This window comes from Panthera uncia, chromosome B1 (assembly GCF_023721935.1).
Source record: "Panthera uncia isolate 11264 chromosome B1, Puncia_PCG_1.0, whole genome shotgun sequence".
In the NCBI taxonomy this organism is placed as follows: Eukaryota; Metazoa; Chordata; class Mammalia; order Carnivora; family Felidae; genus Panthera; species Panthera uncia.
In genome coordinates this window covers 122,713,501-122,736,888 of record NC_064811.1, presented here as the reverse complement: position 1 = coordinate 122,736,888, position 23,388 = coordinate 122,713,501, and the positions used below count along the sequence as shown (strand labels likewise).

The window sequence follows — 23,388 nt, the reverse complement described above, 5'->3', positions numbered from 1 at the left end:
TGAGTGGGGGAGGGGCAGAGAGGCGGGGAGGGGGGCGGGGGGGGCAGGGAAAGGGAGAATCCCAAGCAGGCTCCTTGCTGTCAGTGCTGAGCCTGATGCAGAGCTTGACTGCATGAACTCTGAGCTAATGACCTGAGCTGAAATCAAGAGTTGGATACTTAACCAACTGAGCTACTCAGGTGCCCCCCCTTTTATTTCCTTCTTCCTTTAAAAGGAAAAAAAGAATGTAAAATTGCTCAATCCACAGTGCAAGATGAATTACACTCACAAACATCAGTTTTCCTTAGCAATACTTTATTTCTCCAAAACTAAAGAGAAGCACTGTATCAGTGTCAGAAATTTAAATTAAGCCACCAAATCACTATTTAATTTTTAAAATATTTTCTTGGATGATCAGAAATTAAAATATTATAAATATTAGCTATGCTGATCTACGCTTTTTCCACAATGACCAAAAAAAGTGTCAGTCGCTCCATACTTTGACCTTAAATGCTGGAAGGCACAGACCCCAACTACCACATTGTATCAGCAACCTTAACCTTGTACCCAGGCAAGTCACACAGACCCCAGCCTTCATTTCCACCTCTCATCTCTCCTAACCTTCTCTATTTTTGTTAAAGGGAATTAACCAAGGGACACCTGGGTGGCTCAGTCAGCTAAGCGTCCAACTTTGGCTCAGGTCATGATCTCCCCATTTATGAGTTCGAGCCCTGCATCAGGCTCTGACAGTGTGGAGCCTACTTAGGATTCTCTCCCTGTCTCCCTCCCTCCCTCACTCTCTGTCTCTGCCCCTCCCCAACTTGTGCTCTAAATCAAAAATAAACCTAAAAAAAAAAAAAAAAAAGGAATCAACCAAGCAATGGGAAAAAAGACACGGCAAACTTACCTGACTAGTAAGTCATACTGTCTTCATTTGTCACATAAAGTCTCTAGGTCCAGATCAAAACAGGTCTAAAAGTCACTTTCAAATATGTGAGTTCTCTTACTTATTAGATGTCTGCTTTTCTTCCTATGTTCTACACATCCCTTTGCTGTGAGCCTTAGCATCCTGGTCACAAAGATAATCACTGGATGCCTGCTTCTTCAACCCGGTGGCAGGCACATCATTCAGTTGGCCAAACTATACCATGTGCCATGCTCAGAGACTGGGCCGGTACTGACAGGGCCTTTAGGGTGGACAACCACATGTCCAGGTTTACCCGGGACGATCCCAGTTTATCCCGGTTGTCCGGCATAGTTTCACTCTTAAAAGCATCTTTAAATTTTTTTTATATTTATGAGAGACACAGCATGAGTGGGGGAGGGGCAGAGAAAGAGGGAGACACAGAAGCAGGCCCCAGGCTCTGAGCTGTCAGCACAGAGCCCAATGCGGGGCTCGAACCCATGGACCCTGAGATCAATATCTGAGCCAAATTCAGACGCTCAACTGACTGAGCCACCCAGGCGTCCCCTACTTAAAAGCATCTTGATAGGGACTATATATGGTCTCTCTACTTCTAAGGCAGGGTTTCTCAGCCTCAGCACAAGTAACTTTAAGCTGGATCATTTCTTGTTGTAGCAGGTTATCCTGTGCTTGCAGGACGTAAAGCAGCAAGGCATCACTGCCCTCTCCTCACTAGATGCCAGTAGCACTTCCCAGTTATGACAACCAAAAATATCTCCAAGGGGGTAGATTCATCCCTTTGAGAACAACTCCTCTCAGGAAAAGGAGTCACTGTTCTCTGCAATTACCAGGCAATAAGAAAGACGCAAGACTCGGGGCGACTGGGTGGCTCAGTCGGTTAAGCGTCTGACTTCAGCTCAGGTCATGATCTCGCGGTCCAGGAGCTCGAGCCCTGGGTCAGGCTCTGTGCTGACAGCAAGCTTTGGATTCTCTGTCTCTCTCTCTTTCTGCCCCTCCTCCGCTTGTGCTCTCTCAGAAATAAATATTTTTAAAAAAATTTTTTTAATTAAAAAAAAAAAAGACGCAAGCCTTAAGCTCTCATCACCGTGCAAGAGCGCCAATCTCAGGGTGGAGCCAACTGAAGGAAATGCTAGAGATGCAAAGACAGACATGTCACTGTGGGAACCCCTGGATTCAGGTGTACCTAAGCAAGCCCTCTTCCTCAGACTTCGCTCATAGGAGCCAAGAAATCCTTTTGCTTCAACTAATTTTAATCGGGTTTCTCTCACTTGCAACTGAAGGAAGTGAATGAGGATGTAACGCATGTTTTATGTCAAAAATTCGAACTGTCAAGAAAGGAAAAGGGCGCAGATTAATTCAGAACCCTATCTTGTGCTTTCCACAAAAAGAGGACACCAACTCTAGCTCTAGGGATACAAGGGGGGAACTTCCCCACTGAACTCCTAGTCTCTCCCTTTGAAGAGCCTGAAAGCCTCTGCCCTTCATCTCCAGGCAGTGGTTTCCAGCCAGTGCAGCCAGGGCTAAAGGGAAGAGGGGTGCCATCTGCACACCCCTGCATCTGAAGAATTACAGTCATCGTAAGCATTTCTTTCTTCCGGAGATCGTTTCTTAAACTTGTTAGAACCTAAGTAGTTAGCCAGGAAAGAGGAAGGAGAGATCTTTTGAGCTCGCTGATAGTTTAATACGTTCTAAATTCTAACAGGCTCTTTTCCTCCTCCTCTCTTGGACAAAGGGGTAGAAATCTAAAGGCCTAAAGTCCCTTCTCAGATGTTGCCAGAGGCATTTTCTTCTCTGTAAACATCCAAAGGGAACCATCATGATTCCATGGAGATAAAAACAGAAAAATCAGCAGTGTTTTCATTTACTTCTTAAAAAAAAAAAAAAAAAAAAAAAAAGATTGAAGACTGTTTGAATAAAGTATTCGACTTTAAGTGCCAACACAATAAAGTCTGGAATAGAGGCACTTTCTTAATGTCCTAGTGATTGTTTATCCAGACATCTTATTCCCACCTTTTCTCCCTACCTCCAATTACCTATTCTCAGTTTAACATCCAGATTCCATCCACTCCCCCCATTTCAAACAGACTATGAGACAAAAGTCCTACAAGTCATGTATTATTTATTAACCAAAGAATGTGGTGGGGAAGAAATTAAAACACAATTAACTACGGAAAACTATCTTGCCACCCACCTCACAGAGAAAATAAATCTACTGGTAAGAACATCCTCAATGTCCTGACACAAATCTCCAAATGTGCCTGAGTGTGCACCCATCTTCTCCACCCCTTCTAGGAGTGAAGTAGATGAAAGGCGTGTCCCCCCTTCACCTGGAATCTGAATTCCATCTTCTACATTCAGAAATACTTTGTACTCTGAAATATTCCCAGAATATTCAATCCCCTCCTCTCCATTGGATACCTTCATTAGCAATGTCCAAATCTCACTCATTAACCAATACTTTGGGAGGCTCCTTTATTTTCCTCATACCCTCTGCAGTCAGGCTCCCATTCCTGCTGTGCCATAAGCTGATCTCCCAGTTATTACCAATGTCACCGTCCTTTTTTTTTTTCCCCCAGTAAAACTAACATGCAGTGTTATATTAGCTTCAGGTGTACAATATAGTGATTCAACACTTCTACAGATCACTCAGTGCTCTTTAGTACAAATGTACTTTTTTTTTAATGCTCTTTTATTTTGAGAGAGAGAGAGAGAGAGGACAGAGCGAGCGTCCACGCACAGGGGAGAGGGGGAGAGAGAGTCCATGCTGCCAGCACAGAGCCCGATGCAGGGATCAATGTCACTAACCAAGAGATCAAGTCAGAAACAACCAACTGAGCCACCCAGGCACTCCAAGACAAGTGTACTCTTAATCCCCTTCACCTGCTTCACCCATCTCCACCCACCCAGCCCCCCCCGCGCCCCCCCCCCCCCAACACACACTCACCTCCTCTCTGGTAACTATCAGTTAGTTCTCTATAGTTGAGAGTCTCTTGTTTTGTTTGACCAATGAACTGGCTTAATGCAATGTCACCTGTATTGCTAGAACTGGTCCTCTTTGTAAGGCGACCTTGTCTCCTCTCTCCTACTTTGTCTGTGACTTGTGCGACCCTAGCCAAATTTTCCACCTTCTCCACTTCTTCCCCCCACAATCGTTACTGCTCTCAAATCTCCCCCTCAAGCTCTTCTACCCACCCTTTAACAGTTGTGTTCCCCAGGATTTGCCCAGGCACACTGCATTCTGCGTCTACATCTCTCTCCCAGCAGGTTTGCTATCCAGTTGCATGGTGTCATTTCCTACCTATATGCTGTGTCTCCAGAATCTTTGCCTCTAGCTTTATTCCTTGTTCTTGAAATACATACTCAAAAAAGGAAGCAAAGTACTGAATGTGTCCACTGGATAGCTGAGAAGCACCTCAGCTTCAACATATCCAATCCAAAAAATGTATCCTCTCTCCATAAAACCTGTTCCTCTAGCTGGACTACCTCAGTGAATAGCACTCAACTGCCCAGGGCAGGAACTGAGGAATCCTCCTGGGTGCCTCCTTCCTCAACCCCCACACCCAATCACCCACCAAAACTTGCAGCCTCTGTATCCTGACCCCTCCTAAAGAATCAGCCTCATCTGCTACCAGAGTCTCTGGCCTAGGTGAGTGACCTCCCAACCTCCAGTTTCCCTTTCCTCAAAGGCATTCTCAAAACCTCTGCCTGAGAAACTGTTCTAAAATGCAACTCCTATGATGCCAAAGTCCTCTGCTCAAAACGTTTTCATCACTCCCTACTGTGTTACAAATGAAGCCTGAAGTCCTTACCCTCCTTCACCTGGCCCTTCTCACTCCTGCCCCTGTTGGCTCTGCAGCCCCATTGCTCTCACTGGGCAGGAGCTGTGGCCTCTCTCCCTGGCTACCAGAGCTGTCCCTCCAGCCCTATAGCACAATATCTCTCCAGTCTCCAGGCCTCTGGCATGCATTTAACTGTGCTTGGAGAATCCTTCTTCCCTACCCTCAGCATGGAAAGCTCCTAGCTTTCCTTGTGGCCTCAGCTTAGAAGTTACTACTTTCTTGAAGTCTTTGACTCCCTAGATAGTCCTCTTAACTATGGCCATAGCATCCCAATCTTACTCAACAATATGAATGACAATGCTTAATTAATCCTCCATCTGCCCCACCGGAACTCTGACTTCTGCGTGGATACACAAGATCTCTGTTCACTGTTAAGCCTCTAGCAACTTGCCCACAATAGGTGGAGTTTAACGACTTAGGATGACACTTTGTCCCCGCTGTCATGAAGTTATTATAGGGATAACTTTGTCCCCGCTGTCATGAATGAAGTTATTATAGTGATAACTGTGAAAAGATTTTTAATTTTTTTTCCTATGCTTAGCAAACACATACAGGGGTCACTATGAATCAGTTTTCAAAGTACTTTAGAAATAATTAACTACTTCTAGACACATTTATGGAGAAAAACCACTATCCACATTTTACACAAGAGGAAATCAAGGCACAGAGGAGTTAAACAAATTGCCCAAGGTTACACAGTAAATCTGACATCAAAGACCATGCTCTTCAATATTTTTGCTATGCTTCCTTTGACCTGCACTTCACAAAGAAAAACAAAACTATCTGTCACAGTGACAGAAGTACCATCTGCCAGATTCTGAAATAAAAGTAATGACAGGTCAATGACACTCCACTCCCTTGTACTTCTTTGGCTTTGTCCCCAACACTTTCAAGCAAAGAGCTTCAGTAATATGCTGGATTTCAACACATTATTACAGATGGTTTCTTCTCTTTAATAAATGAGAGGCCTATATTCAGCACTATACTTCAAAATACTGTTAACCTGAAAGAGGAAAAAACACGTGTTCACAGACTATTTCTACTATCTGTACTGGGTAAGCCACAACTGTGTCCAAGTTCAACCAAAGGAAGTCAGAATGGCGCTCTTTTGATGATGGGGACGATAATAACACCTACCATAGGCCAGGCACAGTTCTGAGATCCTTTAAAATGTAACATCAGGATTAAATCATACTACCCAGTAGGCAGAGTTCTTACGATCTCCATTTTACTAACAATGAAACGGAAAGTCAGGCACTGAGGGTCTAAGTGATTTGCCCAAAGTCTAGCAGTCTACACTGCTAAGTGGTGGAGCCAACTTTATAGTCAGAGATAAAAACACTCACCTTCTTAAAGAGTACTAAACAGCCTGTATTCAGACCTGAAGTGACATTACTCTGGCCAAACTGATTTCCTCCAGCCACACACCTCACCATGACTCGCTACCAGATGGTGATGGAATGCATACCTTGACACCCAAGGGCAGACAGTGCCCATGGGTGAACACGTCAACAAGGAAGGAGAAATCACACTCACCGTTGAAATATTAAGTAGCACAGGATTAACATCTTCCTCAGGAAACACAAGGAGGAAATTCTAGTTCAACCAGGGAGGCAGGCTTCCAGGGCAACAACACGGGTGTGATACCCGTGAAGCTTGAGACCTACATGTAAAGCGTCAGAGATTTGTGTGTGTGTGTGTGTGTGTGTGTGTGTGTGTGTAAAAGAGAAGGATGTCAAGCCTTCCTCATTACAAAAGCATCCCCTTGGCAAGTCTACAAATCATGTTCCTATATGAGGATAATCAAATACAGCAGGCTGTGGTTGCTGCTTGCTTTGTGTCCTGTCACAAAATACCAACCAATCCCTGCCTAAAAATCATGTTCATCTGACCTAACTAGACTGAAAGGTACCAGAGTTCTTAATGCACATCGTGTTTATGAATATTAACATCATTTTTTTCTTCTGATACCAATACAAGAAGTCTAACTTAATGAAGTGAAAAGACTTTAATTTTTGTTTGTTCTTGATTCAGACCAGCAACTGACACTTAAACTGGTTTCCTGTGATCATCCACACTAAGCTGATAATTTATCAAAAAAAATTTCACTAAGGGACTGCAAAATTCATGGGTACGTTACTTTAATTTTTTTTTATTTATTTTGAGAGAGAGAGCATATGTATGCAAGTGGGAAGAGGGGCAGAGAGACAGGGAGAGAATCCCAAACAAGGCTCTGCACTGACAGTGCAGAGCCCGACGTGGGGCTTGAACTCATGAACTGTGAGATCATGATCTGAGCTGAAATCAAGAGTCAGATGTTTAACTAACTGAGCCACCCAGGTGCTTCTCATGGGAACATTATTTACAGATTGTTGTCAAAGCTACTGGTTTAAAGTTTTTAAAATGAATTACAATACTTTATCATTTCATACTACATAAATTCACTAATAAGTTGTGTAGCAATCAAAAAATGCATTAATATGATACATCACAGAACATCTCATGTTTTTATAGAGTATCTATAAAACGTAAATTAACAAAGTCTTTTTAAATGCCACTTGTAGGAAAAAGAGGTTGAACTAAATGAAATAGAGCTACTACATGTATCCACATGGATAAATCTCACTAATATGATAGGGGAGGGGGAGTTGCACATATAGTTTGAAAACCCTTATATAAAGTCTAAAAACATGCTATTATTTAGGAATTTGTACAGATATATTAAAGTGTCTGGGAATAATAAATGCTGGTTTGAGACAGTTGCTACCTCTTGGGGAGAAGGGATAGGTTGCTACTGGGGAGAGGCAGACAGGAACAATTTTTTCCCAACCTGTGAGGCTAATACAGAAATGTTTATTATGAGATTTTATATATATATATACGTGTATATATATACACACACATATATATGCTCTTTACAGATACATTCTTCATATACATTTATGTAAATATATATGTGTGTAGCACAGTTTACATTTATTTATTTTGAGGGGGCCAAAGAGAGAAAGAGAGAGAGAACTCAAGAACACAAGCAGGGGAGGGGCAGAGAGAGGAAAAGAGAGAATCCTAAACAGGCTCCACACAGTCAGCACAGAGACCAACGTGGGGCTCGAGCTCACAAACCATATCATGACCCGAGCCAAAATCAAAGGACGCTTAACCCACTGTGCCACCTAGGTGCCCCTCTATGGTATATAGTTTTAATGAGCTAAGAACAGAGCTATTCCCATATGCTTCTCCACTAACATTTACAACCACTTATATCTTAATGAGAGAACATGTTACTTGAAAGACGATTTACACACAGTGTGCTTTCAATGAGTTAAGGACACAGCTATTCCTATATGCTTCTGCATATACATTTACAAAAACTTACATCTTAATGAAACAAGAAGTTAGTGGAAAAATGCAATATCACACTTGTAGTTATTATGAGATTCTCTGTATCTTTATATATTTCTAAATTATTTCATAATTTTGGCAAAGCAAAAAATACTAATGCCAAAATATGAGAACAAAATGAAAATTTACTCTACCAAAGGGTGGAAGGAAGGAATGGGACACAAAGGAAGAAGGAACTTGGGGGGGGGAGGGGAGGGGCACAGTAGAGATTAAGAGACAGAGACTGAGGGGAAGGAAATGATACTCTTTTAAGTAGAGATCTGAACCTAACTGATCCTAAATCAACAAATCTCCGAATGTCTATACTTCCTATACAAACAAGCAACCAGTTTTATTTACAATAATCATCCTACAGGGCCTTAAATTTTCTTTCAGTCATGGTCCTTGTACTGAGCTAATAAGAACTGTCTCCCAACTAGATCATGAAGTTTACACACATTCCAGATAACCAAGATTTATCATAATCACTTCCCCTAACACAAGACCGCAGTTACACCCCATTATGGAGACAGCTAATGATTGTGGTTAAGGGTTTTAGGGTCAGACAAAAGTGGGTTCACATTCCAGCTCCTCCACTGACAAATTATGTGATTTGAACAAGCTTTCACACTGTTCCTATTCACTGCGACATACAGTCAGCAATCACTTAGAGTACGATTTATGGTAACTTTGCAGACTACCCACCATTTTTATATCCTTCATAATTCTTGCCTCTTATGACCCAAAAAACAAACAAAACCGTAAGGTAGTCAAGAGCTATTAGAGTCACAGACTCAAAACAGCTTCTTTGGGGATTTGAGGATTCTTTCATAGATGACAGGATTACCTAATAGCTCTTAGGTACATCCCTCTTAGAGATGTCTCTGGCTGCCTTTTCTCATCTGGAATTTCTCATCGTGAATTTCCCTTAGCAAATACAAGCACTGTCCATTAGTTGTCAAGGTTTCCTGCAGGTTAAACACTAACATTAATGTCCTTTAAAAATATCACTGTAATTTTTAAGTATCTGAAGGCTCCATGAGATGTTATCATCTCAGTACCTGGAGCACAACTCTTTCTGTCACCTTCAACCACCACCCCCCCCCCATCAGTCCTCTGGACAGAGGCCTCCTGCTGACTGCTGGAGTCCCAGCTGCAGGTGGTTTGCTAGATTTACTGCAGCCTTACTGACACCTTCTACTTCACCTTCAAATGTTTGTGAACTGCAAATAAATTCTGGAGAATGTTTTCCCAAGATACCATTTAGCTTCGATTCATCAACTTACTTGCAAGACTTCAATATCCTGCACATTCAAACTTTAGAAGCCTTCCCAGAGTTTGTCAAATTTGTCTATCTTCTTGGTCACTGGTAATGAGGACATGAATGAATATACTCTTAGGGGTAATAAGCACTGAAAGGTTACCCAGTAGTCACTGGGCCAGAACAGACGTTTCTCAGGCAAGAAAAGGCCCTAATATTAAAACATGTGCCTACAATTTAAAGAATGACATCATACGTGTTAACATTTCACATCTGAATGCTTATTCTTAATGCTTTACATGTATTAACTTATTTAATCCAACTAGCATGCCTATACGGGGGATAGCATTATAATCTACATTTTATGGGTGACAAAACAGAGAAAAGCTAGGGGCACCTGGGTGGCTCTGTCAGTTGAGCTCATCGGACTCTTGATTTTGGATCAGGTCATGATCTCATGGTTGTAGGATTGAGCCCTACATCAGGTTCCATACTGGGTGTGGAGCCTACTTAAGATTCTCTCCATCTCCCTCTCCCCAGCTCACATGCGCTCTCAAAAAATAAATAAGCCAAACAACTTGATTAGGTTCCACCATCAGTGAGTGGTTGAGGTAAGATATGGACCCAGACAGACCAATACCATCAACTTGCACTCTTAATCTTCTATGCTACACTGTGTCATCAGCTATTTTAAAAATTAAAACACAAAATGCCTGTTTTCTCCTCTTCCAAAAGTCAACAATGCTCCCTGGTCCCCTCCAAAAAAATAAGCAAAAAAAAAAAAAATGTGGTCAAAGGAACCCCAACAGATAAATAGGAGGACAGGGAAAACGCAACATGTCTGTAAGATACTGAGCACACCGGATGACTGACCCATAAAACATTCTAAATGAACACAGATAGCTAGTGGAGAGCTCTAAACAGAGACTATTCTAAATGGAGTCAAGGACCACCTGCAGCAAATAAGGTATTTGAAGCTTTTAAAGGCTGTCTAGGTCCATCTCCTAGCTCCAGTCAGAATTTTTATAGAAAGTCTACATGCATACTGGAGACCAGCCCACTGTAGTAAAACCCCAAGAGAGAGTTTAAGACTTACCCCAGGTGATGCCCTGATTTGTCGGGGGTCCATGGTGATTTCTTTGAGGCAAAAAATACCTGAATCTTCTTTTACATTCAGGGAAAAATAATATTTGTAACTTATCAACGTTTTCAATAATATTTTGTTTCTATACTTCTCTAAATTCCACTCAATTCCAGGATCAGCATGAAATTTAGAATCACATTTCTCCATCAATATTGGGACGTGAAGTGGCAGAAAACACAATTCAAACTGGCTTAGGTCATTTAACAATATATCCAGACCTGGGCTTTAGACATAAAATAGTCTGTGGCTCCCACAGTGACATCAAAAACCCAGATGCAGTAAGCTGTCTGCTCCACACTCTTTACCTTGGCTCCACTCAGTCCTCCCAAGATGGTAGCAGCTCCAGGCCACACAACCAGATACCACAGAAGAGTAAAGAACCCTTTTGGTGAGTCTCCTCACACAAAAGGAAATCTTTTTCCCAGTCTCCAGCAGACTTCCTATCACGTCTCCATGACCAGAACTGAGAAACATCCTCATTCTGAAACCAGGTTACAAGCACAGAAAATAGGTTCACCATAATGGAGTTAAGAGTTCTGGGACCCTTAACCCTGAATGCATGTTTTTATCACTGCCCAGGTGATTCTAAAGGTCAGCTAAGATTGAAAAACACGGAGTTAGACTAATCCGCAGTGCCCTTAATCATCCTTCCCTGAGTCACCTGGGAAAAGGTAGAGACACCTGAACAAAATTCAAGCCAAAGAGAGAAAAGTAATGTTGGCTGGGCAAACAATAGAGTCTGCCCAACACTTAAATGCACGTTTGCAAAACACTTTCACACCATTTTACTCAATCCTCAGGCTGGGCTTTCTGCAACAGTCCCGTTTTACAAATAAGGAAACTGAGGCTCAGGATTACGATGTGAAATTCTTTTAAGTCTTCCAAAGTTCTATATGTTTCAATGCAATAGCAACTTGGGTAATTTCCCCCGAAAGGAATTATGGCATGAACTATCTGTCTGAAACATTAATGTAAAGAAAGCAAAAAAAGGGGCGCCTGGGTGGTTCAGCTGGTTAAGCATCCGACTTCAGCTCTGGTCACGATCTCACAGTCTGTGAGTTCAAGCCCCACGTAGGGCTCTGCGCTGACAGCTCAGCAGATTCTGTGTCTCCCACTCTCTGCCCCTCCCCCACTCACAGGGGCGCCCACACAGGTACGCTCTTTCCAAAATGAATGTCGAGAAAGAAAGAAAACTCTGATGTTGTCCTGAAGTAAACAAAACAAAAAATCAAGTAAATATTAAAGCAAATATTAACATATCAAGGCCTAGGGGCACCTGGGTGGCTCAGTCGGTTAAGCGTCGGACTTCAGCTCAGGTCACGATCTCGCGGTCCGTGAGTTTCAGCCCCTGGGCTGATGGCTCAGAGCCTGGAGCCTGCTTCTGATTCTGTGTCTCCCTCTCTCTCTGCCCCTTCCCCATTCATGCTCTGTCTCTCTCTGTCTCAAAAATAAATAAAGGTTAAAAAAATTTTTTTTTTAATAAAAGTAAAAAAATAAAATATCAAGGCCTAAAAAAAGTACTAAAACCGAGACTTGGAAGACTGAAATTCTAGTCCTGGCTGCCATCAGCACCCTTCTCCGGGTCTGTGATAAGAGCAGGTTCACTCAGAGGGGCCCTACAGCTTAACTAACACACATCAAGAAAGCTAGACAATGTAACCTTACTAAAGAGTATTTTACATAACTATGTAAGTGCTTAATAACTGTAAGGACTGTTTGTTTAAAAAATATATTTTTTCCTCTAAAACAGAACAAGTTCGCCCAACACTGTCTAATGTAAACTTCGTGAGAAAAGCATACATAGCTCATTTCTATTTCTGGCAAATATGCTATACATTTGTATGAATCATAAGCATCTTAAACTATACAGATATCACATGAAAGGCTTACAAGAAGAAAGACTGTATTAAGAGAGGACACTGGTTATTCTAGGAGAGGCGTGAAAAAGAAAAAGGACTAAAAAATCCATTTAAACAAAGACTCCATTGAATTGGGTGAATGATCTCCAAATGTACCACAGAAGTCAATGATCCCAGACTTCTCTCTGGAGCTCCCGCCTACCCCCACTGCTGTGTCCAAATCCGCCCTGCACACAGATGTCAAATTCTGTCTCGAAACCATCTCTTTCCCATTATGTCAGCCTTTTGCTGAACACCCTTCAGTGATTCTCCACAGGATAAAGTCCACATTCCTGACCTCACTTTTACGACCCTCCATAATCTGAAACTGACCTCTACCTTTATCCCGTTCCAAGCTGGTCTCCTCATGGCCCTCAAACACTGTGGCGGTCTAGTTTCTTTTCAGCTGTTTTCAATCTGACCAAGTTCTACAAGGTTTTATTCCTTACTTAAAACAATGAGTTCCCAAACTCCCAAGTCACATGTCTTCATTCTGACCTACAACAAACTCTTGTTTCTGGCAAAGTTAGAATACTTGCTTGTCACTGAATTTTTAACCTTTCAATATGTGTGTCTGTGTATCCTTTGTTTCTTCAAGAATTTAGCACAATGTGGGGGCACCTGGGTGGCTCAGTTAAGCGTCTGACTCTTGATCTCAGTTCAGGTCATGATCTCAAGGTTTAGTTTGTGAGCTCCAGCCCTGAGTCACTGACAGCACAGAGCCTACTTGGGATTCTCTCTGTTCCCTCTCCCTGCCACTCCCCTCCCCCCACTCACACACAAGCACCCTCTCTCTCACTCAAAACAAACTTAAACAAAATGGAATTTAGCACAATGCTACAGGTGTTCAAACATATTCCCTAGATTGAACTGAATTCAACTACAGGATGATAAACTCAAGAACAAGGGCCTTGGACTTATTACCTCTTCGAATCTCAATCCCAATATTTAATGAATCATAGATGTTAAATATTTGCTGATTGCCACCATCACTGAACCCAGCAGTAAGCCTTCAAGTCCCACAGAGCCACCTCCAACTTCTTTAAATATTTATGGAATATTCAAACATCAAGACATCAGAACTACATAAATCCAACAAGTATCTAATGCACCCAGGAGACATCTTACAGGGCAATGAAAAACAGAAATCACTTAAACTCAATTCTGAAAATGCACCAAATGCTATTTTTGCACAACAAAGTGTAAAACATCCGAAAATTTAATCAGTCTGACCTAGTTGATTGTTATTCTTTCTGCAGCAACTCCCTCCACCTCATGTCCTCCCTTCACTTCTTGGCTCTCAGATGTTATACAGAAAGGCTCAACTGGTTAGGCAAACAGCTGACCTACACTGCAATTTCCAAACACTGCAGGACCTTACCAATGCCTCGAAGAAGTAGGACAAAAGAAACTGAACACAAAAGAATTAAGTGACCTGAGCAGCTGTCATGTAGCCAGGCCCTCACAGTAAAGGTGAATTAAACTCAGGTGCCCTGACTTAAGTCCTATTGGTGCTTGTCTTTGATGGGAACTAGAATTAAAATTTAAGGAGTGGGCTGGGCAAACACAGGGTCTTCCTAACTTGCCTAAAGCAAGTGAGCTAAAGCTGTAGTTTTTGTTTTTTTTTTTGCTGTCTTCTGGGAAAGAATTTAAGTTAATCAGGGGCATCTGGGTGGCTCAGTTGGTTAAGTGGCCAACTTCAGCTCAGGTCATGATCTTGTGGTACGTGATTTCGAGCCCCACATCGGGCTCTGTGCTGACAGCTCGGAGCCTGGAGCCTGCAGCCTGCTTCATCGGATTCTGTGTCTCCCTCTCTCTGACCCTCCCCTCCTCCTACCTACCCAGTGTGTGTCTCTCTCTCCCAAAAGTAAACATTTAAAAAAAAAAAAGAATTTAAGTTAATCAAACACAATGAGGAAAAAAATATACTTTCTGGGAGCTCTTACGATTATAAATTATGTTTCTTATGGTAAAGTACAAGAATCAAAAGGAGTAAGACCAGTTCACAGAAAGTCTACATTCTGGGGAGGAAGGCTGACAGCTGGCCCCCCAGATGTACCAGCTGCTGCTGGGACACCAGGCATGTGTCCTGTTGGCAGAAGAGGGAACATGCAGTCACATAAATAGCTTTCTACCAGTGGCCAAACTGGCTTTGCCATCTGCCTCTCCCCATACCAAAGCCTCCCCCCTCATCTTCCTAGCTCCAGAGGGAGCTGCTAAGGCCAGTAAGAGAGGAAAATGTACACTCCCCTGGCCACTGACCCAAGCCACAGAAAGGAGTCCTCTCCCTCACATTCATTCACACATACACGTACACCCTGCCCTCTCCTCCCTCCTTCCTACATACTTACAGACTCTCCCTACTTCCCACCCAACACACATACCTAATCCCAAGGCACTGGACAAAAATCATCCAAATAAGCCCACACATCCCAAAGTGATGCCCAAGCTTCATTTTGCAACACGAACAAGGTCAGAGAACCAAAAGGAACCCTGGACATCATCCAAAGAAGTTGACTGACCTGCTCCCAAAATTACAGGGGTGGCTCACTAAATTCTTCCTATTAAAACTTAGTTCAACTCATTCGTTAAATGAATATTTACTGTTCCAGGCACTGTGCTGGGTTCTTGAGACAGTTTGTTCAGTAGGTTTTAATCTTAATGCAAAATTGGGGGGGGGGGTGGTAGGGAAGAGGGTGATACAGGGTATTTTTCCCCAGAGTTGATATCTACAAACAAGTGTACAAGTGACTAATTCCCAAAACTGGGAATTACCGAATTGAGAAACTAGAGAAAAGATAAAGACCCCAGCAACACAGACTTGTAGAAGCTGGATACTGCCCTGTCCCCTGCCTGCTATCTTAAGAGGGCACTCAGCAGCATCCTCAGAAGGTCTATGGGCTACAGGTGTGGTCAGGCCACCCAGCTCCTCACTGGAGCTAATGCCGCCCCATATCCAACAGCATCACCAACTCGGTGTTTCAGCATGAATTTTAGCCTTTCTCCCTCCTAAAAAGAATCTCCTCGGATAATAGATATACCTACAGAGATCTATTTCTCCAGTGGCCATTTCGTAGTTTAAAAAACAAAAAACAAAAAACACACAGAGAAGAACCAGGGAGGTTGGCATGAAGCCTGACCAGGGTGAAATTCCCTATTTGCAGGCACTGCTGGTTCCAGCCAAAGGGTAGGCTGTCTGCTCCCCCTTACAAGCCGCAATCTTTGAACCCTCGCCGGCGCAGGAGGTCAAGAATGTGCGGAAAGCAGCACAAGGCCAGGTGGACTTTCTGGTTTGGCACAGGGAAGGACTCGGGACGAGATGGTCCGAAACGATCAGAAAATACCACGGTAAGAGTGTCGTTTCAGGGACTTTTGAAAAATTCAACACCCAGCAGGTTTTCAAAGAATCCCCAGAAAGTCCTCTGGAGAGGTCACGAGACAAGGCGAGTGAAACTGATGTTTCTGTTTCAGGAAAGACCGGGCAGCTTTTAGGGTGCAATCCAACCTGACCTCGGGCGGGCCGGGCAGGGAACGCAGGCACCAAGGGGTGCCGGGCTGCCGGCGGCGCGCTCCCACGCACGGCTCCCGGCTCTGGCCGCTGCCGAGGGCGAGGGGCGGGAAAGGGGACTCGCCGCCGGCTGCCTGCGGAGCCGGGCAGGAGGGAGCCCGGGGCCTCCCGGCTCCACCGGCGGCTGAGCTGGGGCGCGCGACTGGCCTTCGCGCTCCCGCAGAGGCTCCTGCCGGCCGCACCGCAGCTCGCCCGCGCCCAGGTCGCCGCTTACTTTTGGTCGCTGCGATGAGGTTCTTCCCGTCCTTGATGAGCTCCTTTATGAACTTGTTGGTCCTCTCCAGCTCCGCTTCGTGGGCGCGGATCCTCTCCCTGAACCACGGGCTGTCGAGGTAGCAGTCGCTGAACTCCAGGGGCTGCAGCCCCATGACTGCTGCGGTCCGCCACCCGCCCGCAGCGCCCTGCGGAGATCCGCGTCGGGCTTCGGGGCAGCGGCCAGGAAGTCCCGGAGAGGCGCGCGGCGAGCGCGGCGCGGACGTGTCCCTCGGAGCGGAGCCTGGCGGCCGAAGCGAGCGAGAACCGCGGCGCCCCAATCCCGGCAGCCCCCGCCGATGCCCGGGCGCCCGCGGCCCCGCCCCGCCCCGCAGACCCTCCCCGAGGCGCCAGCCGCCCCGCCCCGCCCCGCCCCGCCCCGGGCGCCCGCCTCCGCTCGCCCCTTCTTTATCCGCCTTCCTTCTTCCTCCCTCCCTTCCCTTCTCTTCCTTTTTCCCCGGCAGCCTCTTCCTTCTCTTCCCCACGCGCAGTTGCCCCTCCTCTTCCTTCCGAGCCTCCTCCGATCTAGAATTTCGTCCCGCGCTTCTCCTCCACCCCCGGGGCGCGTGCCCATCCCTTTTTTCGGCTCCCCCACTTGGGATGACTTCCCGCGGGCTCCCGGATGCAGAGAACTCGACCTGGGCAAGGAAGGGGAGACTTAGTTGCAGTCTATAATCCCCGCTCTGCCGGCGACTGCACGCAGAGGTCTGGCCTGCTAGGGGAAACGATGGACTCCTTGATCTCACTTATCCTGGGAGCGCCCCTGAGCTGTGAAAGTTTCTCGCACGCAGGGCTCGCTTTTCCTTATTCCCGTTCCCCATCTGCAGTAAAATGCGTGCTGAATCTCCGCTTTAATTGAAAGCTTTACATGAGCAGGAAGAGTTTGGGGGCCCGAGAGCTTCTATTACACCCTGCTGCGTATCCACACTGAACCGCTTGGAGGGAGAGAGAGGGGTGGCTAAACCACTGAAAAGTTGTCTCTGTTGTATTCAGCAGATTAAATTTGCTTGGGTAGGTGGAGATGATCTTTATTGTTCTAAAAATAACCGACGAAAACAAATGCCAGGTTTCACGAGGTGCGGGGGTGACGATCAAATGAGAATTTGTGTCAGCACACATGGAAAAGTATTTTGTGTTCTCTGGCAGAACTCGGATGTGTCTCCTAAAAAGTTAAGATATTTTAAGTTCCTGAAATGTATTTCCAAAAGAAATCAATTGTTCATTACAGTAACTTTTTATAATGGCAACTTACAATTTATTAAGCAATTATTATGTGCCAGGCACACACCAGGAACTCTGCGCACATTTTTTACAAGCTCACAACACATGTTTACATATATATGTTTACTAAAGATGTTGCTTTCCACAAAGAAACTTCAAAGCTATTCTCTAAAACTTTCAGACTCAGCTCTAGGTAATTAAGAATCTGTTTGGACAGCATGTTGTAGGAGCCTAACCCTCAGGAAGAAGTTAAATAAGCCTCCTACTCAATGAGCTCTTTTGTTACAAAATAGCACCTCCAGCGTGGGGCTAACCCTCAGAAAAACAGATAAACATTATTACTTTAATGTCCATCCTCCAGAGAGTTCCAAATGTTTTACAAATAATGTTTAGGCATTGAAAGCTTCAGTTCCTACTAAAATCAGCAGGGGGCTGGATTCTTCAGAGAAGAGAATAAAAGAGGCAAATAGACGGGGAAAGAGGCAAGAATAAAAGGGATGTAAACAAACAGTGAGGACCTGGCAAAACAAGACAAATTGACAGGCACTCAATCCTCTAGGCCATGGGGTGCCTGGGTGGCTCCCTTAAGCATCCGAATCTTGATTTCAGCTCAGGTTATGATCTCACAGTTCGTGAGTTTGAGCTGTGGAGCCTGCTTGGGATTCTCTTTCTGCCCCTTCCTGGCTTGCATTCTCTCTCACTCTCAAAACAAATAAAAATAAATATATTTTTTTAAATTCCTCTGGGCAAAACCCTAAACCTATCCTCATAAAGAGGGGCTGCTGATACTCCTCAATGCATTAAACATAAATTTAACGTTTGAGCCAGCAATTGCACTCCCTAGGCATGTACCCAAAAGAAATGAAAGCATGTTTGCACAAATAAATACTTGTTCATAGTAGCATTGTTCATAATAACCAAAAAGTGGAATCAGCACTAATGTCCATCAACTGATGAATGGGTTGATAAACACAATGTGTGTATCTATACAGTGGAATATTAATCTACTAATGGAATATTAATAGAGAAAGATTAAGGACTGATGAATGCTACAACACAATGAACCTTCAAAACATAATGCTAAGTGAAAGAAGCCAGTCACAAAAAGCCACATATATTATTCAACTCATGTGAAATGTCCAGAACAGGGAAATCCATAAGAGACAGAAAGTAGATTAGTTATTGCCAGAGGCTGGATGGTGGGGTGGGGGTAGAATAAGGGTTTCCTTTGGGGATGATGAAAATAATTTAAACTTAGATTTTGGTAATGATTGTACAACTCTGTAACTCTACTAAAAATCATTAATTGTATAATTTAAATGGGTGAATTTTTTTTGGTATGTGAAATACCTCAACTATAAAGTTTAAAAAGGAGGGTGGGGTGGGGGCTGCTCCAGGAATGCCTCTTCTTCCTTACCACTTTCTACTTCCAGCCACAAAGACTCTGGTTCAATGTGGCCAGATATTTAGATATTTTGGAGCAAAACAATTATACAATTATACAATTGTTTAAAACAATTATACAACATCATGAAAATACTGTTACTTGTGTCTTTACACATACACACACACATACACACACATACACACACACACTCCCCAAAACAATTTAAACAGCAGGTGAATATAAATCTTAATTCAACGTTAAAAAAAATTTTTTTTAAAAAGGGGGCGCCTGGGTGGCTCAGTTGGTTAAGTGTCCGACTTCGGGTCAGGTCATGATCTCATGGTTCATGGGTTCGAGCCCCACGCCAGGCTCTGTGCAGACAGCTCAGAGCCTGGAGCCTGTTTCAGATCCCGTGTCTCCCTCTCTCTCTGCCCCTCTCCCACTCACACACTCTCTCTCTCCCTCAGGAATAAATAAACGTTAAAAAAAAAGTTTTTTAAATCTTAATTCAATACTAAATAGCTCTACCAATGATCACCAAGAGTGGAAGGCCCTAATTAGTTTTATTCAGTTATACCTTGTACCTGGCCTGGTAGAAATGATCAGTAACTGTGGAATGAATGAGAAGTATGGCCAAGTAAGGGAAACCCTTATGGTACAATGGTACCATTTCTCCTAAAGAAATTTAGGAGCTCCAGGGCACCTGGGTGGCTTAGTCAAGCGTCCGACTTTGGCTCAGGTCACGATCTCGAGGTCTGTGAGTTCAGGCCCCGCGTCAGGCTCTGTGCTGACAGCTCAGAGCCTGGAGCTTGCTTCAGATTCTGTGTCTCCCTCTCTCTCTGCTCCTCCCCCGCCTCAAAAATAAAAATAAACATTAAAAAAAAAAGAAATTTAGGAGCTCCTAGTCAGCTTCCCTACTTAGTAGTTGTACCAGCTTGGCAAAGGAAAATCTCTAAATCTCAGGCTTACCATCCATGGCATGGAGACAATGATGCTGCAAGTGCAAGTTGGTTGAGAAAACTTAATAAAATTTTTGTTAATAGTAATTTTTGTTTTTGTAAAGCACCTGCTGAAAGCAAGAATGCTGATGGTCAGGAGGAGGCAGAGATGAAGATTACATTCCACCAGTATGTGAAAAATGGGGGGGGGGGGGGCAGGGAAACCTGTCCTCCTAAAATCATAGCATTAAACCATGTAAGACAGAATTCAAGGAAAGTGATCACAAAAGCAGATGCTCCAGAGTTCCTAGGCCCCAATTTTGTTCATTAATCAATTCATTCTTCCCACAAATATCTGTGAAGTTTCTATATATATTACGAACCATACTAGGTGTTGGTGATACAGCAGAATACAAAACAGTGTCTATCCTCACTGTGCTTTTGTTCTCTAGAGGGAAATTGGCATGGTACCAAACAACAGCAACAACACAACAAAACAAAACACAAAACCACAAACAAATATATATCTAATTTCAAATTAAAGTGCCATACAGTTAGAGTAAAGGATGTGTGAGAGATTCTAATTGAGAGCCTGATATAAATCAGGAGTAAGGTCAGGAAGACAATGACTTCTGGTCATTTAATCAGTGACCAGAAGAATCAGTAGGAGTTAACCATTAAACAGGGGGCTTTGAGAACAGAGTAGTCCAGGCAGAGAACCAGCCTCTGCTAGCCTCTGGAATGAGAAAGAGTCATACATTCAAGAGACTAAAAGAGGTTAGGCAGCTGAAGCATAGTCGTTGAGAGATACTGGCTCAGGCCAACACAGGTGGTGGAGGATAGGCAGGGGCCACACCACACAGAGCCTCATAGGCCATATGAGGATTTTGGATTGTACCATAATGCTATTGGGAGCCTTTGAAGAGTTTTCAGCATGATGATAATGTGATCTGGTTTGTGTTTTCTCTATAGCTCCTGTGTGGAGTCCAGAGGGAAGGCTTTTGGAGTTGTCTGGGCAAGAAATGGCATAGCTTCACCCTCTAAGTAACAGTGCAGAAATGAGGAGTGTCAAAGATGGCCCCCAGGCTCCTGTCATGATAGGTTAGATGGGTGGAGATGAACTTTACTGAACATTTCACTGAAAGGAAAACAGGGGATAAGAAGTTGATGTGTTGACTGGGATGGGCAAGATCAATTTCAGCTTCAGACTCATTAAGCTCTAGGTGCCTAGGAGACATACAACTCTGTGTGTCAGGTAAGCATTTTTAGGCTTTGCTTGGTGCCTGGATTAGATAAGCATTTGAAACAATGCAAATTGGTCAGGTTCTAGTCTAGATAAAACAGAGGTTAATACAGATGAAACCTTCCCTTTATGTAGGTTCCTCTACATACCATGTTGTCTTCCCCCGATGAGTAACAAAGTTGCCACCTATAAAGTTCAAATAAGGGTTCTACTCTATTCTTTGGATATGTTTCAGGGTGAGTCAGTTAAAATTAGGTCCAGACACATTATAACAGAAAATCCAAAATAACAGTAGTTTAGACCACAAGGAATTTATTTCTCTCTCATGTAAAAGAAGTCCAGAAGTAAATAGCCTAACGTGATTCCAGGGTCCCCAGGGAAGCACTGGGTTCCAATCCGTTTCACTTCATAATACAAGGTGGCTCCTACAGCTCCCTCTGTGAAGGAAGGGAAAGGATAAGAGTGCCTCCCCCCACACTGAGTCAGCACTGTTTTCAGCCTTCCTGCAGGTCTTAGACATTTTTGTTTTTTATATCATTAGCCAGAACCTAGTCACATGGCCACACTTCGCAGCAAGAGAAAAATATGGTCTTTTAAAAAAATGTTTATTTATTTTTGAAGGTGTGGGGTAGGGGCAGAGAGAGAGAGGGAGACGGAGCATCCAAAGGGAGCTCTGTGCTGAAAGCAGAGAGCCTGATGTGGGGCTCAAACTCACAAGCCATGAGGTTTTTACCTGAGCCGAAGACGGAGGCTTAACCAACTGAGCCACCAGGCACTCCAAAAATGCGTGTTGAAAGAAACTGTATTTTCTTACAAAGAGAAAAAGGACAATAGATTTTGAGCAGGCACCTAGCAGTCTCTGCTGCAGGCTGACACCTATGTGAGTGAGGTACATAAATTATTGCTATGGCGAAACATAAATGATATAATGAGAGGAAATATAAGATAAACCCTTGGGTGTCTTCCAAACTGTATTAGGCTGTTTTCTCTCACAAGTATGGGGGGAGGTGCCAAAATAGTATAAACAAGAAATTATTGGACCATATCACTAAAATCCTCCCTGAAGAGCGGGGACAGGCTTCTGTAGATTTATCACCACTCCAGCTCATTTGTCTGTGATTTTCTCAGCTCTGCCCCATCTGAGTATTGACTTCAGCCCTTTGGAAATTTCCTTTGTGAGAATCAAATGGCTTCACCGTTTCCAGATTTACCTAAAAAAAATGCCACTTTCTACACGGGAAAGATGCCCCCCATCACAACTACTTCAATCTGAGCATCAAGCCTGTTTAGAGGACTGCTATGCCCTATCTCAGTTAAACCTGGAGGCTTTCCCTCAACTGGTCATTGAGGCAGAGGTGGGAGTAGTGCCAAATAGCTTGGGCCACCCAAGTGGAGCCACTCTTTGTGCTGGGGGTGACCAACGCAGGTGGCCAGCATCTAGTCCATCAGGGGCTGGAATGAAAAAGGCAGAGGGAGGTGAATTCTCTCTCTCTCTCTCTCTCTCTCTCTCTCTCTCTCTCTCTGAGTTGGGATGTCCATCTTCTCCTACCGTCAGACATTGGTGCTCCTGGGTCTCTCCCCTTCAGACTCGGACTGGGACTTACACCACTGGCTTTCTGGTTCTTCAGCTTGCAAATGCAAGATCATAGGACTTCTTGGGAGTGTATATAGAGACGCTTTGAGCTTAAGGTGGGTTGAGCCACTAAGATTCGAGGATGCTACACAACAGGTTTGTCAACTAGTAATCTATAAAATATAATGGTGATGGTTGAACAACAATGTGATTATACTTAATCCTGCTAAACTGTATGCTTAAAATAGCTAAAATGGTAGCTTTTATGTTATATGTATTTTACCACAATAAAAATAATACATCTATTTATACCACAGTAAAAACATATGTTTTTATACATCCCATTGGTTGGTTCTGTTTCTATGGGAAGCTCTAATACACTCTGTGTCTTCCAGGAGTGCAGTGGGTACATGTATGTGCTGTGGAGAAACTATTACTCATGCCTCCAATGTTTACGAAGCACTCACTATATACCAGGGAGGACCCTAGAACTAGGAAGACAGTAGTGAACAAAACAAGCACTTTTGTGCAAGTGAACACTTTGTGCCTTCATGAATTAATAGTCTCTAGTCAGAGAGAAAGAACATATCGAATAATTACAAATATAAATATTAAATGAAATCACTGATAAGTGCTAGGAAAGAACTGTACATGATGCTATATGTAGTAGGAATATGGCCTTTTCTGAGATGTTAGTGAGGAATTAACAACTGAGCCCAGATCTGAAGGATGAGGAGTTCAATGGGTTCAGGTAACATGGATATGATCTAAAGTGGGGA

The 23,388-nt window shown here is 43.7% G+C and overlaps 1 protein-coding gene across 1 annotated transcript in view; it reads right to left on the bottom strand.

Moving 5' to 3' along the window:
• The window catches only part of ARHGAP10 (Rho GTPase activating protein 10), a 322,588-nt gene extending 306,042 nt beyond the window's left edge, over positions 1–16,546 (bottom strand). The window contains exon 1 of the mRNA XM_049632246.1: positions 16,210–16,546. Coding sequence (XP_049488203.1) covers positions 16,210–16,363 — 154 coding nt within the window. The 5' untranslated portion in view covers positions 16,364–16,546. The remainder of the gene's footprint in view (positions 1–16,209) is intronic.
• Positions 16,547–23,388: the final 6,842 nt, after the last annotated feature.